Source organism: Pungitius pungitius, chromosome 1 (assembly GCF_949316345.1).
Source record: "Pungitius pungitius chromosome 1, fPunPun2.1, whole genome shotgun sequence".
Classification (NCBI taxonomy): domain Eukaryota; kingdom Metazoa; phylum Chordata; class Actinopteri; order Perciformes; family Gasterosteidae; genus Pungitius; species Pungitius pungitius.
In genome coordinates, this window is record NC_084900.1 from 12,702,361 (window position 1) to 12,717,462 (window position 15,102).

Consider the following 15,102-nt stretch of genomic DNA (forward strand, 5'->3'; position numbering starts at 1 on the left):
CAGGGGGTCGTTGTTATCGGCCCATGGATCAGACATAAAATGTCTTTAGTCAAGAAAAACGTGGTGAGGTTTACAAGCATAATAGAGGGCCCAGCAGATGTTATGTGCAATGGTCTGTGTGCACCCAAATGCACTACACACGACTCCAGGGCTCTTTGACCTTTTATTAAAGCTCCAGAATAGCAGGCAGGATAACAACAGGACAGAAGGGCTGGTAGGTTCACCGGGAGTTGGGCTAGCGGGCTAAACGGGGGCAAGCTGGGTCGGCAATAGGAGATCCGTCGGAAGCGACGTGCAGGAGAGTTTGGCATGAAGCGTAGGAACAATCTGTCAGCGAGTGAGTGAGTGACTGTGGTTTAAATACTGAAGGGAGTGAATAGGGAGGACAGGTGAGTGTGATTGGGCTGACAAGATGAATGTGCCAAGCAGGTGTACAGAATGAACTGATTAGGTGGAGTGAAGGGGATGTGGAGCTAAACTGTGATAATTATGTGTACAGTATTAAATGACCTACAAGATATACAATGCGTACAATTCATATTATAGGTTTTATTAAAGTATAATAACACAATAACTGATACCTAATAACACACAAACTATAATACTATCACTAGTCACACATATTTTCACCACTAGGCGTGCTCTTCTGCTTAAATTCCTAACACAACAGAAGTCTTTGTCCAACTGAAATTACAGTCTATTTCTAAAATACATGTATCAAAAGCCATAGAAATGTAAAACACATGGTTAAGCACCATAGAATTTGCGTTAATACTTTCAGAAGTAACTGCAGAAAGTTGCATTTTCATACATTTGGATCCATATGCATGGTACACACTTTTGGTTGATACTGTATGTGTGGCATATAACTGACTGCAGAAGTAAGGTAAGGACAAACTGATTCCATAATCCCCCCTTAACCCTTACATAGTGTTTGGGTCGAATTTGACAAATTTTTACGCAGGTATCATGATGAATTGAAAGGAATGTACACAATCGATTTATCTACAGCCTGTTGGAAATTTTAATCCTTTTCTGGAGATATTAAAACTTCTCTATAGGACAAAAAAGGTACACAGCAGTATAAAAAATGTAATCATATCTGTGCCGATATATTGAAATGCTGAGTCAGCAAAACATAGTAACAAGTGACTGGCTTCTGTTAGTGGTAACATCAAAGATGATATTTACAATACATGCATATACAGCTCATTATCCCACCCAGGGAATGGGATCTTGGATTGTTTTATTTGTCTCCAAACAAATACCATCAAAATAATGAATGACATATATTTAAATATTATATAACTTAAATGTAAGGAACATTTCTTTACAAAGCTGTTACGTAACCCAATCTGAAATTCAGTTGAGTTATCAAAATGCACAAACACAATTAGAAATGTCACTTTTTTTTATGTGCAGCTCTATAAAACATGGTGTTTATTTAAATATCCAACTAGCTGCATATATTAAGAAAAAACCTATCGCAGTCAACAACGCAGCGAGGGACATGTTAATATATATATATACATATATATATGTATATATATATATGTATATATATTATTTTATTGTGACAGTTGGCTTTTTCTGCATGTGTGTTTGTTTCTTTAATGACTCCTCCTTCCTCTTTCTACTGCTGTGGCTGATCTTCTGCTGCTTGTAGGTTTTTCTAGCCTGTAGTCTCTCCTTCTCTAGGACTTTAGTGTCGTCCAGAATCTCCAGGCCAGGAATCTGACTGATGACATACTGTCTAAGGAGGCAAACAGAGTGTAAACATTTGCAGAATCAATGGGGTCGGATTGTTTTACACATTTTTCAAATAAAAAATAAACAGGGCTTATGTTCCAGAGTGTATATTTAAGATATTTCTTCAATATGCATGGGCTGATTATAACACAATTGCCCCTGGACACAATGCAAAACGCCCCGCCCCCTCTTCGACATAGAAGAAAAATGAAAACAGTCTTCATAGATTAGCCTCTTTTTGTTGTTGTTTTGATTCTCTTTGTATTCATATAATGATGACAGGTGCTACCATACACAGTGTCACCTGCCCATGAGCAATTAACATTTACATTATTCACACATTGTCGTCACAGCTACGGGAGCAATGTTATGTGTCTTGCTCAAGGAGACGCTGCTATGTGTGAGCAGGGGATCGAACTACAAATCCTTGAACGAGCCCGAGAATGAGGCTGGACGAAGGGCCACGAGGCGAGGATAAAAAAAAAGCTAGTGCTCGTCTCATTTTGGGTGTCTTTGTAATTGATGTAGGTATTTTTGTACTTGTTTTGATACTCTTTGTAGTCATTTTTCATTCTTTGAGGTTATTTTTAATATGGTATAGGTATTTTGAGTGTCTTTGTATTTGTTAAGAATCTTTTTTATATGGTTTTAAGTATCTCCTTTAACCCCTTTTCATAGTTGAAGTATGTTTGTAATTGTGAAATCATTGACATTTATTGATTTGACATGATTTATGATGTTGTTAAACATCGTTCATTATTTTTTAACTTCCTTAAACTACTAATAAAAGAGCAGGTTTAATGTCGCTAAACAGACCATAATTTGGGGTTAATAATCACAAGACCAATTTTGACTAGATACATAACATTCTAGTACCATATTATTGCTCTGATGATACAAATGCCAACCCCACAGTGTAAATAAAACCCCACTAAAAACCTGCCCATGGCCATGTTAATATTAGTCAAATGAAAACCTGTATGATTATTTTTGATGAAGAGAGAATATAAATATATTAAGTACACAGTATATACACATTGTTTGGATTTGGTGCATGTTGTGGAAAGGACGTTGTTGGTCACCTGTAGTCTTCGTACTGAGTAAGACTTCCTCCATTAAAATAACTAGGGGCTGCCTCGTTGTTCATCATACTGAGAATCCTGTATTAGAAAGGAATAAAGCAAATACATATTGTGTTCATAACCATTAACATACTAATTACACAATTCCAGGCTCACTTTATGTTCGGGAACTTCCATCGGATTTCTTCCACAAAAACAGGCAGATTGTTGATCTTGTTCTTGTTGATCCACACTGTGGTGACACTGGGCATGTAGGGAAACTTGATGTGAGATGTGTAATTGTTGCAGTCCAGGATCAGAGTGCTGAGCTTCTCCAGTTGGCCCAGCAGAGCAGGGTTCCAATAAAGACTGAATGAAGGACAATATTTAAACTTCCCTGGCCCATTTCCACATTGTATCGGCCTTGGATCCCTCGACGACGGCCAGGGCTATGGCACTGTTAGAGGTTCCTCCAGCTAGTGGATTACAAATTAATAGTGGACCAAATAAGATATGTAGTGTATGTGTTGCCACATATACATGAATTGAAAAATACTCACTGATGATTCACTAACATTTAACTTTAAACAATATATTATTCATTTGTCCAACACATCTATGAGGAAATAAATACCTGTAAATTAATTAATGACATTCCCTTTCGTTTCAGATTATAAAAAACAGGTTTGTAACACTGGTACACGAAGCAGGCCTTTTGACTGGAAAAGGATACTCATTCAGCAGGTTGTAACTCAGATCCAGCACCTCCAAGGCTGTCTGTGGCAGAATGGTTTCATAAGGGATTTCTGTCAGGCTCTGGTAAGCAAAAGAGAGCCACTGAAAGCTTGAGGTGGGGCTGGGTTGGCCTGATGCTGCATGATCCATGATTTAAAAAAATGATGTGCTCCCCTTCACCTGTAATAATGGAGATGGAAATCAGATTATCGTGTCACATTCCAACTTTTAATAAACAGCTCAGTCAAAAAATTGTGAATAGGCATGAATGAGTAAAAGGATAATCTGTCACAAAGTAATGTTAGGGTTTCAGCTGAATAGAAAGGAGAAATTACAATTTTTTATGTTAAGGCCATACCAGTGTACATTTAAAATATACACCTGAGTTCTGTCAATCACTTTTGTGACTGTCTTTGCAGAACTTGTTGCATTAGCAACATTTTTGAAACATCACATTCACCACATATAAGATATCTGAATCAGGTATTTTTGGTATATACATTGAAGATAAGAAAATAGATGGTTAGCCTAGAATTAACACTGGAGGACAGCAGGGTGACAAGGTTAGCCTGGCTGTCCCAAGCTCTAACTAACTAGTTCAAGATTTGCAGAGAGATGAAATAAGTGAACAGAAGATTTTTCAGACTCAGTGGGCTTTGCTCAGAAAAGTGATGTAAAAGTGGAGAAAAAGATAAAGAAATGTCAGAATACAGTGACATAGTTTCAAACATACAGATACACTCATCTCTCTTTAAAAAAGGGAAATTTGCTATACAATCTACAGTATATAATCAATTATCCTTTATGGTTTAAAATCAAAATAACCTATCCCAGTCACTAAGGCCAAAACACATTGACCTGCAAAACTTTTAAACAAATTATGAATTTTGTAATGTAATAAATATATCTCTCAGAAAAGAAAATATAGTCGCTAAAGGACATATTATAGTTAAGATTATTCAAAGCAGAGCTGTTCTTTGGATTGAGTTGTGTTTTTTATAGCCCATGTCTGCACAATAGTGAGGTAAGTGAGCAGATAATAGTTACCATAACATGTTACCAGAAAGTAAGGTACTGTATTCCATTAGAAACTGCTGCCAAATCCTCAAAACGTTTTACTGTTTTGTGATTTGCACTGGTTATCAACCAGTATTGGTTGACACTCATTTTAAACTACACATATTTCAAGTTATTCTGCTACTGTTTGAAATCCTTAATCCCTCATAAGAATTTAGATGCAGCATAGACAGTTTTAGTAGGACTTACCGAGCTGAAGAGCATCCAGCCAATCTTTTCAGTGCCTGCTAACTCTATGAAATGCTTTCAGCTCACATAAAAGGCCCTCTTTCATACCCCCGGCTGTAGATCACATGATGGGGATAATCACATTGCTGTAGTTTGCAGGACCCATTAGAACAGATCTTCATAAGATTGAAAGTGTTACATTCCTCAAATAATGGAAAACAACAACACAGTTTATAAACTGTTAAGAAATGTGAACATGAAACCCCCTTTTACTGTAGAAAATTACTAATGACTGAACAGAATGCGAGACACAACTTCATGCTGGCTGAAGAATGGAGCTCACAATAGACCATAGAATGAGAGTCAAAGAGAGTGGCGACAGAGACTATTTGAACAACAGCCTTTGAACAAAGTAGCCCAAGACATCTGTGGCCGACGTTGAAAAGATGTTGCAGATTGGTTTAAAGGTGAACGTCTTTTCGCAGACTTTGGAAAGAGGGCTGCATTTAGACCACATTTCAACGTTAATGTATGGAGTGTATGTGAGTGTTTTAATTAAGCACACCAGTTAACCAGTTGTGCGGTCCACTCGATACGGAAAAGACTGTTCTTTTTGGTAAGCTAGTTAGCGTTAGTGCAGGTAGTTTGCTAGTTGCTAGACATATTTTTTAATAAAAGACAGAAGGTACACGTTTTGTAAACTTCCGCTAAAGCTGTATTAAGGACCCGACAGACATGTAAACCCCAGGAACGCGTTCGGTAGAGTCTTGGGTTTCTCAAAATCGCCTTATTTTTTGGGTGACTCTTATTGTTTTGCACTACGAGACATTTGTTTGAGGTGTGGATTCTCACAGCTGATTAGCTAATTAGTGCTGTCTGACAGGACTTTAAGCTATTCAGGTCTTACAGAGGACATTTCAGAACCTCCTTTGCACCCCCTCCCTTACATGAGTTCTAACACTGCCTTTTCCCCCCACTCACAGATGCCCTCCCCTCCCTTGATTTCTTCCCACCTGCTCCCCACCTTTCTAACCATGCTTCTTCCCCACCAGCCATGTTTTCTAAAGACCCACCCCTTACTGCCCCTTCCCTTTCAACTCTGCCCCCCCCCTTTCTAACCCTTCTTTTTTACCCCAGCCATCCCCGCCCAAATCCCTTCTATAAACCCCATTAACAATCTTAATTAAACCACCCAACTATACATTATCGCTGAATAGTCATTTTTCACAAAAACTGGAAATGCGTAATGGATTGGGAAGTGGACTTCATGTCAAGCGTCAACACATCAGGAAAACATTTTTACACATTTTTCCATGACGAATTTGTCCATGTTAACTAACTTTAGAATGACAAATCATTAGCGTGTCCACTCACATAATGCATGTAGGGTTTAGAGGACATAGAATACCTTACTAAAACATTATAGTGTGATTCTTATGGTATCAATTTGTTCTGAATGGTTGTCCATGTGAACGTTTTGCGTGTAGCGACAAAATGTTAGCCGAATGCTACCATCATCAGTTAACATTTTTTTTTGGCAATGTCTGATCAACCAATTGATCCATATATATAGCGCTCCGGATTATAAGGCGTACTGTCGTTTTTTGAGAAAAAAAAAGGATTTTAAGTGCGCCTTATAGTCTCGAAAATACGGTAATCGCAAAATTGGTCTAATAACCCCCCCTCCTGGCAGGAATAGGACACTGCCACTGAAGACTCAAGCACTGATGGAAAATGTATTAGTATTAGTCTTAGTTAAAGCCGTATTAAATGTATTCTGAGATCAAGAGGGGAAATACACTGCTATGAATCATATCATAATTTATGTTGTGGAAATTATTGCATCAGACGACAATCACTGAGACTTACAGGTCGATATACTTAAACGGTCTTGGGGGCAACCATGGCGCATGAAGTAGACAGGGTGCGCTGGTAACTGCGTGGTTGATGGTTTGAACCCCGACTGCTTCATGTGCCATGTCCCTGAGCATGACACCTAGCACCTAACTGCTCCATGGGCGCCTTTACGGCAGCATACTGCTCCCACGGGTGGATGAAATGCAGAGAATAAATTCCCCACTGGGCATAATAAAGGATACTTTCTTTCTAACTCAAACAATTCCACTGAGAAATGATTTGGAGTACGTACACACACGTTGTTACCATTGTAGTCAAACTGGCTATGAGCAAATACAGAACCCCTTCATTTCTAAAGTCTCACAAAGAAGGGATTTGCCAATATAAAAGAGATACATTACTCTATTTAGGTTTTGAAGTCGCTGTGTTTTGCTAATTTCTCAATAAAGTTAGAAAAAAACATTTACTGCAAATTCCCATGTAAATATACTCATTTACATGGGATTTGCATAAGGATGAGGAGGCGGGTCCATGCCGCTACATACCTCAGTGAGATCAGTTCATGCCGTTCTGAAAAAGGAACGGTTCTGGAGACCTGCAGAATTGTGGCTGACGATTCCAGAATCAGAATTTCTGCAGTTGTCAGTTAGCAGAGTTATATTGGAAGTCTGGAATGTCTATTGAGAACAGGAATGGAGCAAAAGTGGTGCTCCATTCCTGTACACCAGGTCTAACTCTCACATATCCACACATACTGGGGAAAGTCTGTGAGCCACTTCAAGATCCATGAAGTGAGGTTGGCTCCTGCTGTTCCCTCAGAAGCGACACTGGAAGGTGTTGAAGGCACTGGAGAAATAGAAAAACATGACTCTCACAGTGTCTCAAACTGGACATGCACAGTGCCTATTACTAGGATTTGAGTCAGTGGACAAAAAGATAGAATTTAGACAGGGGATGGGGACAGTTTTAGTACAAAGTAATACTGAAGCTAGCTTTTTACCATTTAATTTCCATGCTGCAGCACACAGGCTGCTGTTTTGCATACAGTTAGAGTGCAGCTCCGATGGGCAACAACACACAGTACTGTCAAAAGTCTCAGCAGGACGTTAATGAAATTCAATTCATATCAGATTGTTACACAGGATTTAGGGATTTATTATCAAAAGGCAAATGTACTTAATGAAGACATTAACAAAATGATATTGGAAATATTATAAACTTTTAACTTATGTTTTGGAGAAAATTCATATGAAGTGAACTGCAAAGTGAGCTTTGAATAGCCCTTTAAAATGAGTAACTGTATGGTTTTTGTATCATTTACCAATTTGATTGTAGTACCAAACTGTTTATATTTCCCCACCCCACCACCAATGACGGACAGACACCTTTTCTGTTTTGAATTCCTTAGTGGGACAATATACTGGGAATGGCACAGCTGAAAAGCGGGAGAAAAGTGGCATATTAAAGCACTAAGTGTGTTAATAGTACCGGACAGTTTGTACATGATCATCGTTCATGTTATTGGTGTGACCTCTATTGCTTTTGCATGATGGGCTTTAGTCAAAAGCTTAATTTGCATTTACATATACGCAGAGTCCAGGGAAAATCAGATGCAGTTAATTTTCCTTCAATGCATGCACTTAAAGTGCATAAAATTAGAAAGTGTTTTAAAGCTTTTTTTTATAAATGTGTTGTTCATTGGCAGATATTCAATGGATATAAAAGTAATGTATCCGGCAATCAGTGCATTTTCTGAATCACCATTTTCTGTTCAACCTATCCAGTGGACTTGGCCACTTGTGTGAATTTTTTTTAAGTTTATAATCCCAAACAAATGCAACAGAAATAGGCTACAAAGAGAAAGGGCATATTTACCTAGCAGTTAAGGCTGTGGCTCCTCTGTATTTGCTCCTGTTACTCAAACCGTGCCCTTTGTCTAGGGCCAGGGCTTGGTCTGGGGCTAGAATTTGCATGCCAGGGGCCACTTGAATGCGAAGCTTTCCGGATTCTCACTACCTGAAATGCAAAACCAGTGGGGACCAGTTCAAATGGTGCACGCACACAATAAACACAGGTGTACATCAGTCAAAATACTGAGCCCCCGCCCCCATTCTCTAGAGCTCCAAACCTACCTACCCTTCCAAGGGAGTGTTATGGAAATTACCACTGTGATTTTGCTGACATACTTTACCTGCATGTTGTTGACTGATGAGTCTTGGATATGAGGTAATATATAGGTTGGTCCACAAATATCAGAAGTTGAGTAAGAGATATAAAATCGACAGGAGCAGAAGAAAAAGAGAACTAAGACGAATTTAATTCATAAGGATGCCGAGGTCTTTCCTTGTGAAAAAGAAACGTGGAGCATGTGGAGCATGGCAGTGGAAAGAGCCAGAACAACTTGAATGGAAAGAAGATAATACATTTGGTAAGAATTTTAATGTTATTCTTATAGCTTATGCTTTCAACTGTCATATGTAAGCAGTAATTTCCTAGTTTATTCCTCTGAAGCTGTCATGTCATTTTTGTATTTCTATGTTTATATTTTTATATATTTACTTGGACCTTGTTAAATCACTTAAAAAAAACAATTGTTTCCTTCTATGCCCTTTTAGTTGATGAAATGTGTATGAAGCAGACACCCAGCTGTCCTGATCCCCAACACCCTGCAACTGTGTCTCCGTCAGTCATCACCTTAGGATGTGGCACAGGAGGAATGAGAGTGTCAGTACCTTTGGAACGATCAGGAAGACCAGGGGCTGACAACAGGCCAAGCTGGTCCACGGTTATGCTCCGGCGTTCCGTCTACGAGCCCACTACACTGGCACTTCACAGAGCAAAGGTTATAGGTCCCATTTTCTTGTCAAGTATAGTAGCATTCTTATAATATTTTTGACTGACTCAGTGGACAGGGAAGTAATCTTTGCAGGCAGGGGAAGAACGCCAAAGATAGCAAGACAGATGGCTTGACTCTAAAAGCTGGCCAAGCTGACCAAAAGCTTGGGTAAAAATTATTGAAGCAGCTATGGAAGCTGTTTTGCTATGGCATTATTTAGTAAGTACTTTAGTAAGAGAGAGTTAGGAGCTTATTGAGTAATGCTGCTCAAAGATTAAGACAGTTAGAGATAGTTTGCATTGTCCCTGAATATGCCTACTAATGTGGTAGTAGGGAATCCAATGGATGTATCAGCCCTCACTTTGAAAGAGGTGGACATGGTGATTTGGTGAGTTACATAGCATCAGCCTTTGGGTCTTATGTTGTGCCCTGTCGGCAATGAAGGATTTTGATTCAGAGATTCTAAAACAGAGTTTAGAATCTTAAACGACTACAGTGGGACAGCAGTTAGATGGGAGCTCTTGAGGTCAATTTACCAATGCTAGAAAAGCTCCATTTAAATCAAGTTTAGGTAAGTTAGCTGTGTCTAGCTGCTGAGATAAGGCAGCATCAAACAACATACAAATACCACAGTTAGAGAATTGGTCTTGTCAGAGGGCACAGCCGGATATCCACGCCAGGGTGTAGTTCAAAATGAATGTAATATTAATACTAGTCTTTATTAGAAATGATTTTCTCATTGTAGATTGATAACTATTTAAGCAAGATATTTTACCCTGTAAGCGTTTGAGATGGAGAGAAAAATATTGATGCAGATAACACCCACGTTTTCATATTCATCAAGCACTTTGGTCTTTACAGCCCCGTCCCTCCCCTGGATCAGGAGACTTTGTGTGCCCAATGTGCTACAAGATATTCCCTCTGCAGCGCATGCTGACCCGACACCTAAAGTGCCACAACTTGGTGAAGAGACATCCTTGCCGATTTTGTGGCAAAGGATTCAACGATACCTTCGACCTCAAGAGGCATATGCGAACACACACAGGTCAGGAATAAACTCGGCTCACACACCTACATTTATACACAACAAAAACAAAAAATACATTTTACTGGGAAGCTACAAAAGTGCCATAAATTCTCATTAAATATACTACCACTATCACTGTGTGAAAATGTGTCTGCAATTCAAATCAACTAATTTCAATATAATTCATTTTGTATAGCCCAAAATCGCAAATTTCAAGTTTGCCTCAGAGGGCTCCACATTGTATACAAGTGACATCCTCTGTCCTGAAACCCTGACATTGGCACACGAAAAACCCTCTCCCGGGATGGACAGACTGCAATGGATGTCATGTGTATTCAGCAAAACCATGGACAATCCAGCCATCTATATTGTTTTGGATTAATAATCCTATGAGGCGCTTTTTGGGATACTTTATTGCAGGGGTACCCAATAGGGCAAGGCTGGTAGATCGCCTGCCATTGACTTGGTCGATCGAAAAGTAGCTTGCGAGCTGAAAAGGTGTGGACACCCCTACTCTATTGCATATGATTGATATGTTCATTTCTTTTTTTAAATGTGACTTTAACTACAGGTAAAAGTAAAGATGTTCAAAACTCAAGTGAACTGTGAGTGCTCTTAAAGCTGTAGTAAATGCTACTACAAGAAACTTTCATTTTATGTTGATTTTGGAAGGTTTCCATTGACAAAAGTGGATATGTTTAAGTTATAAGTTATTCAAATTTAGCTGAAGTGAGCTGAAGGAGTTTCTGGTCAACCTGCATGATTTCATCTAATTTTACACGGAATCTGGCCGATATCAATGGAAAGCAGAAAGAATAAATATATATAAATAGTAGAGCCGGGACTTTAACGCGTTAATTGAGATTAATTAATTACAATGTGAATTAAGATGAATTAATTACACAAAAAATAACATCACGCATTTTTACACTTATTTTTTGCACCGCGGGACATTTCTCACTGGATGAGTTTCGGCGGACTGATTAAACTGGAGCACCAACTAGCGTTCATGACTTTAGACAACAACAAACCACAGTGAACATGAACGAAGAAGCTGACGAGACCGTTTTGGTTGGCCCTGTGAATGGGAAATTTTGTTATAAAAAAACGAACGGATGGAGGCGTCGATAAGTGCATGGTTGTGTGCAAGCTATGCAACAAGGAATTTGCATATCAATGCAGCACATCGAGCCTCAAGTATCACCTCAACGCAAAACATTTAGCAGCTAGCATAGACGTTAGCCCGACTCCGAGTACAAGGACCCACACCCAACCCACACTCCACCGGATGACTGGTTTAAGGACCAGGGTAACTAAGTCCACGTCTGAAAAAATAACCAACGGCCTGGCTCACTGGATTGCACTCGACTGTAGACCATTTGGAGTGGTAGACGATAAGGGCCTGCAAAATGTACTACAGATTGCGTCGTCTGACACAACATACGAGCTGCCATGCAGAAAGACAGTGACGAAAAGAGTCCAGCAGCTTTATGAAAAGGAAGATAAAGAGACTTTATTGGAGAAACTCATTCAACTCACTCATTTGCCTTAACTATCCCAAAAATTACTTCTCACTGTTCTCAGGTCAAATATTTATGCAGTTAAAATGCGATTCATTTAGATTAATTAAATATAAAGCCTCTAATTAGATTAATATTTCTAATTGAGTCTTGGCCCTAATAAATAGACATCTCTCTGATGGTCTTGTATACTTATGTAGGTAAGTTCAAGTCATGAGTATTAAACTGAGAATGTTTCAAAACGAAAGTTACGTATGTAGCTACGGTTCTATAAATCCTGGATGAGCTTCACACTGGATTATCTTCTGTCTCAGGCTTGCACAGGTCGAGTCTTTATACCAACAAAGCCCAGGATGCTGCAGTACAGATATCTTCCACGGGCACGCCTTGCCCAGTTTCTTCCCTTCGGCAGTCTGGCTCATCAACAGAGCCCGGGGCCCCCCCTGACTGACTCTCATTCCCAGTACATTCACTTTGTCACTTTCTGTTATATATCTATAAATATATTTTATTATACTCTTATTTCTGCACTACGTTGTCATTATTGTACTGTCTTCCGTCGTTTCCTGATTCCTGATAATGTGTAAGCGTGTCAGCACCTCGGGCAGAAATGCTGCATCAGGCCACAAGGTCACGCCTGAGCCGTCTGAGTTCCACCTCAGACAAGATACGCTCACTGACATAGCTTGCTCGCACACACGCTTAGCTGACGTGAGGAGAAAACCTTTTTGGTCGACAGCCATTTCAGTTCACCTGTTTAAGGCGTTCAAACAGAGGCGAGCATAGGGTGTCCAATACCAATTGCAGGTCCCATTGCAGGGGCCCTCAGGGCCTTTGGGTGATGCAGTCGCAGAGCACCTCTCAGGAAGAGGGACACTAATCTGTGGCTCCCTACAGTGTTGTCGTCGACCTTAGTGTGTTGCACTGAAATTGCGGCCACCTACACTTCCAGGGTAGAGACAGGCTTCTTTCCAGGAGGGACTACAGAAATTCAAGTATAGCCGGTACGGGGCACCGTACTGGGTCCCTGTCCTGAACCGCACACTAATCGGAAAATAGCTTCCACCTGGGTTTTTGTATTGCAGTGCCTGGATGGCGCCCTGGCGTTAAGGATGGTTCTTTTAACTGTGTCTCTGCAGTCAGTTCGTGCCCTCCAGACTCGACCTGCGCAAGCGCAACACAAAAGATGATCCAGTGTGAAGCACTGACCGTCTTTCGAGTGTTGAGCTCTAAGTTGTTTGGGCTGCACCACGTCACCAGATGGTCTGATTCCCATCTGTAGGCGGACTCATCCCCAGCAGAGATGAGTCCAATGACGGTGGTGTCATCCGCAAAATTCAGGAGCTTGATGGCCTGGTGGACTTTGGGTTTGTGTACAGAGAGAAGAGCAGAGGGGAAAGAACGCAGCCTTGGGGGGAAGGTTTTTAGGTTGGATAGGACAATCCGTTCAAAAGACTTCATGACTATACAACTCAGGGCGACTGGCCTGTGAACCTGGGCTTTTTGGAAACAGGAACGATAATGGCATAGCTCCAGGGAGGTGTTGAAGATGTCTGAACACCGGAGACAGCTGATCAGCACAATGCTTCAAGTTCTTACTACTACTTGAGCCCTTGATGGGCTGGGGAGTCAGCACTGTCCATTGTCGTCACCCACTCTTGTCTTACTGGATATGTGACATGTTTTGTCAATTTTTCCAATTCCAAGAGTGCATGTATGTATGTATGTTTGCTTTTCCGACTAATCCTGTTTCTCAGAAGACACAATCACATTCTACGTAAAGCAAACAAAACCTAAACAATAAGACCAACCTACACTAGTCTTTTACTTTAAGACACTGTCACCCCTGAGTCCATTCGAGACCCTTTCCTAGCTGCTTACAAAATCCCAGAGCCTATCGTCACCGACCGACTAACTCTTCACCTAAGAAACCGGCAATGTAGCCACCAGATTCTGGTTCCACCAGCACTTCTGAAACATTCTCCCCTCGTCCAGCATTTCTTCCTCCTCGTACTCTGAGGACGCTCCTTTAAAATCAGTACTGCTACCACACCCTCCAGTGATGGCATTGTAAAACACCTTCCATCATGGGCCGCTGGTCCATGCAAGCATACCACAGCTACATCCGCTCGGATCTCAAAGATGTTTAAGGAATGCGGCGGATACAAATCTTCTATCGGAATTCAATAATGTTGCATCCTGGCTATTGAGTTGTTGGCGGATCCTTCCTTGATATCAAGAAAACCCCTGCAATCAACACAAACTTGTTTTGTCTCCTTCTGCTGCAGGTATCCGTCCCTACAAGTGTGAGCTATGTGAGAAAGCTTTCACACAGCGCTGCTCCCTTGAGTCTCATATGAGGAAGATTCACAGCGTTCACCAACAGTATGCCTACCGCCAAAGACGCTCGAAGATCTTTGTGTGTGAGGATTGCGGTTATACCTCAAGCCGCCCTGATGAGTACTTTCTCCATGTGAGACAGTGCCATCCTGGTAGCCCTGCCCTCCGCAGGTACTACCGCCGCCAGGCCCATGAGAACAGCAGCTTTGCTCCAGCAGGGAGATACCTTTTTAATAATTTAATTTAAGTTTTGTAATTTCTATTCAACTGTGTTCCACTTTTAATATTTTTTGTCTTGATTCAAAGGTTTTCGTTTTTAACAATTTTATATGTCATTATCACATTCATACATTTTTCAGAGACTGACCAACCGAGTGATTTACTGTAACTCCCAATGCACCATTTTATATTACTATATATTATATTAGCCACAAGCCACAGATGGCTTAAGATGCATGAGTGTGATATACATATCATGAATATGAATGTGGGCAAGAATTATTGCATAAATATCTGCATTGTTCTCTTTATACAGAAGCAGTTAAAAAAAATCTTCCAAATCAAAATGTAACTTAGCAAATTAAATATACATTTTCCATGTACTGCCAAGGCATTATCATTTTATTTAAATTTACCCTCAGGGCCTCATGTACTAATGCTTTGACACCCACGTAGGCGTATTTCTTTTGCAAAAGCATGGCGAGGTATGTATGAAGGTAGATTTGTGTCTTT

At 40.2% G+C, this 15,102-nt stretch overlaps 2 protein-coding genes across 2 annotated transcripts; one reads left to right on the forward strand and one right to left on the reverse strand.

Annotated features, from left to right (window-relative positions):
- Nucleotides 1-236: 236 nt before the first annotated feature.
- On the reverse strand, nucleotides 237-4,849 carry LOC119222767 (leucine-rich repeat-containing protein 72). The gene is made up of 5 exons (XM_062562295.1): nucleotides 4,812-4,849; nucleotides 3,544-3,725; nucleotides 2,988-3,179; nucleotides 2,832-2,909; nucleotides 237-1,753 (listed from the first exon to the last, which is right to left on the reverse strand). Exons 2-5 carry the CDS (start codon nucleotides 3,693-3,695, stop codon nucleotides 1,564-1,566), a joined length of 612 nt encoding a protein of 203 aa, XP_062418279.1. The 5' UTR covers nucleotides 3,696-3,725; nucleotides 4,812-4,849; the 3' UTR covers nucleotides 237-1,563.
- Nucleotides 4,850-8,975: 4,126 nt separating this feature from the next.
- zgc:171929 (uncharacterized protein LOC100124596 homolog) lies at nucleotides 8,976-14,617 on the forward strand. The gene is made up of 4 exons (XM_037477755.2): nucleotides 8,976-9,075; nucleotides 9,263-9,489; nucleotides 10,345-10,528; nucleotides 14,319-14,617. Exons 1-4 carry the CDS (start codon nucleotides 8,976-8,978, stop codon nucleotides 14,615-14,617), a joined length of 810 nt encoding a protein of 269 aa, XP_037333652.2.
- The last annotated feature ends 485 nt before the right edge of the window (nucleotides 14,618-15,102 follow it).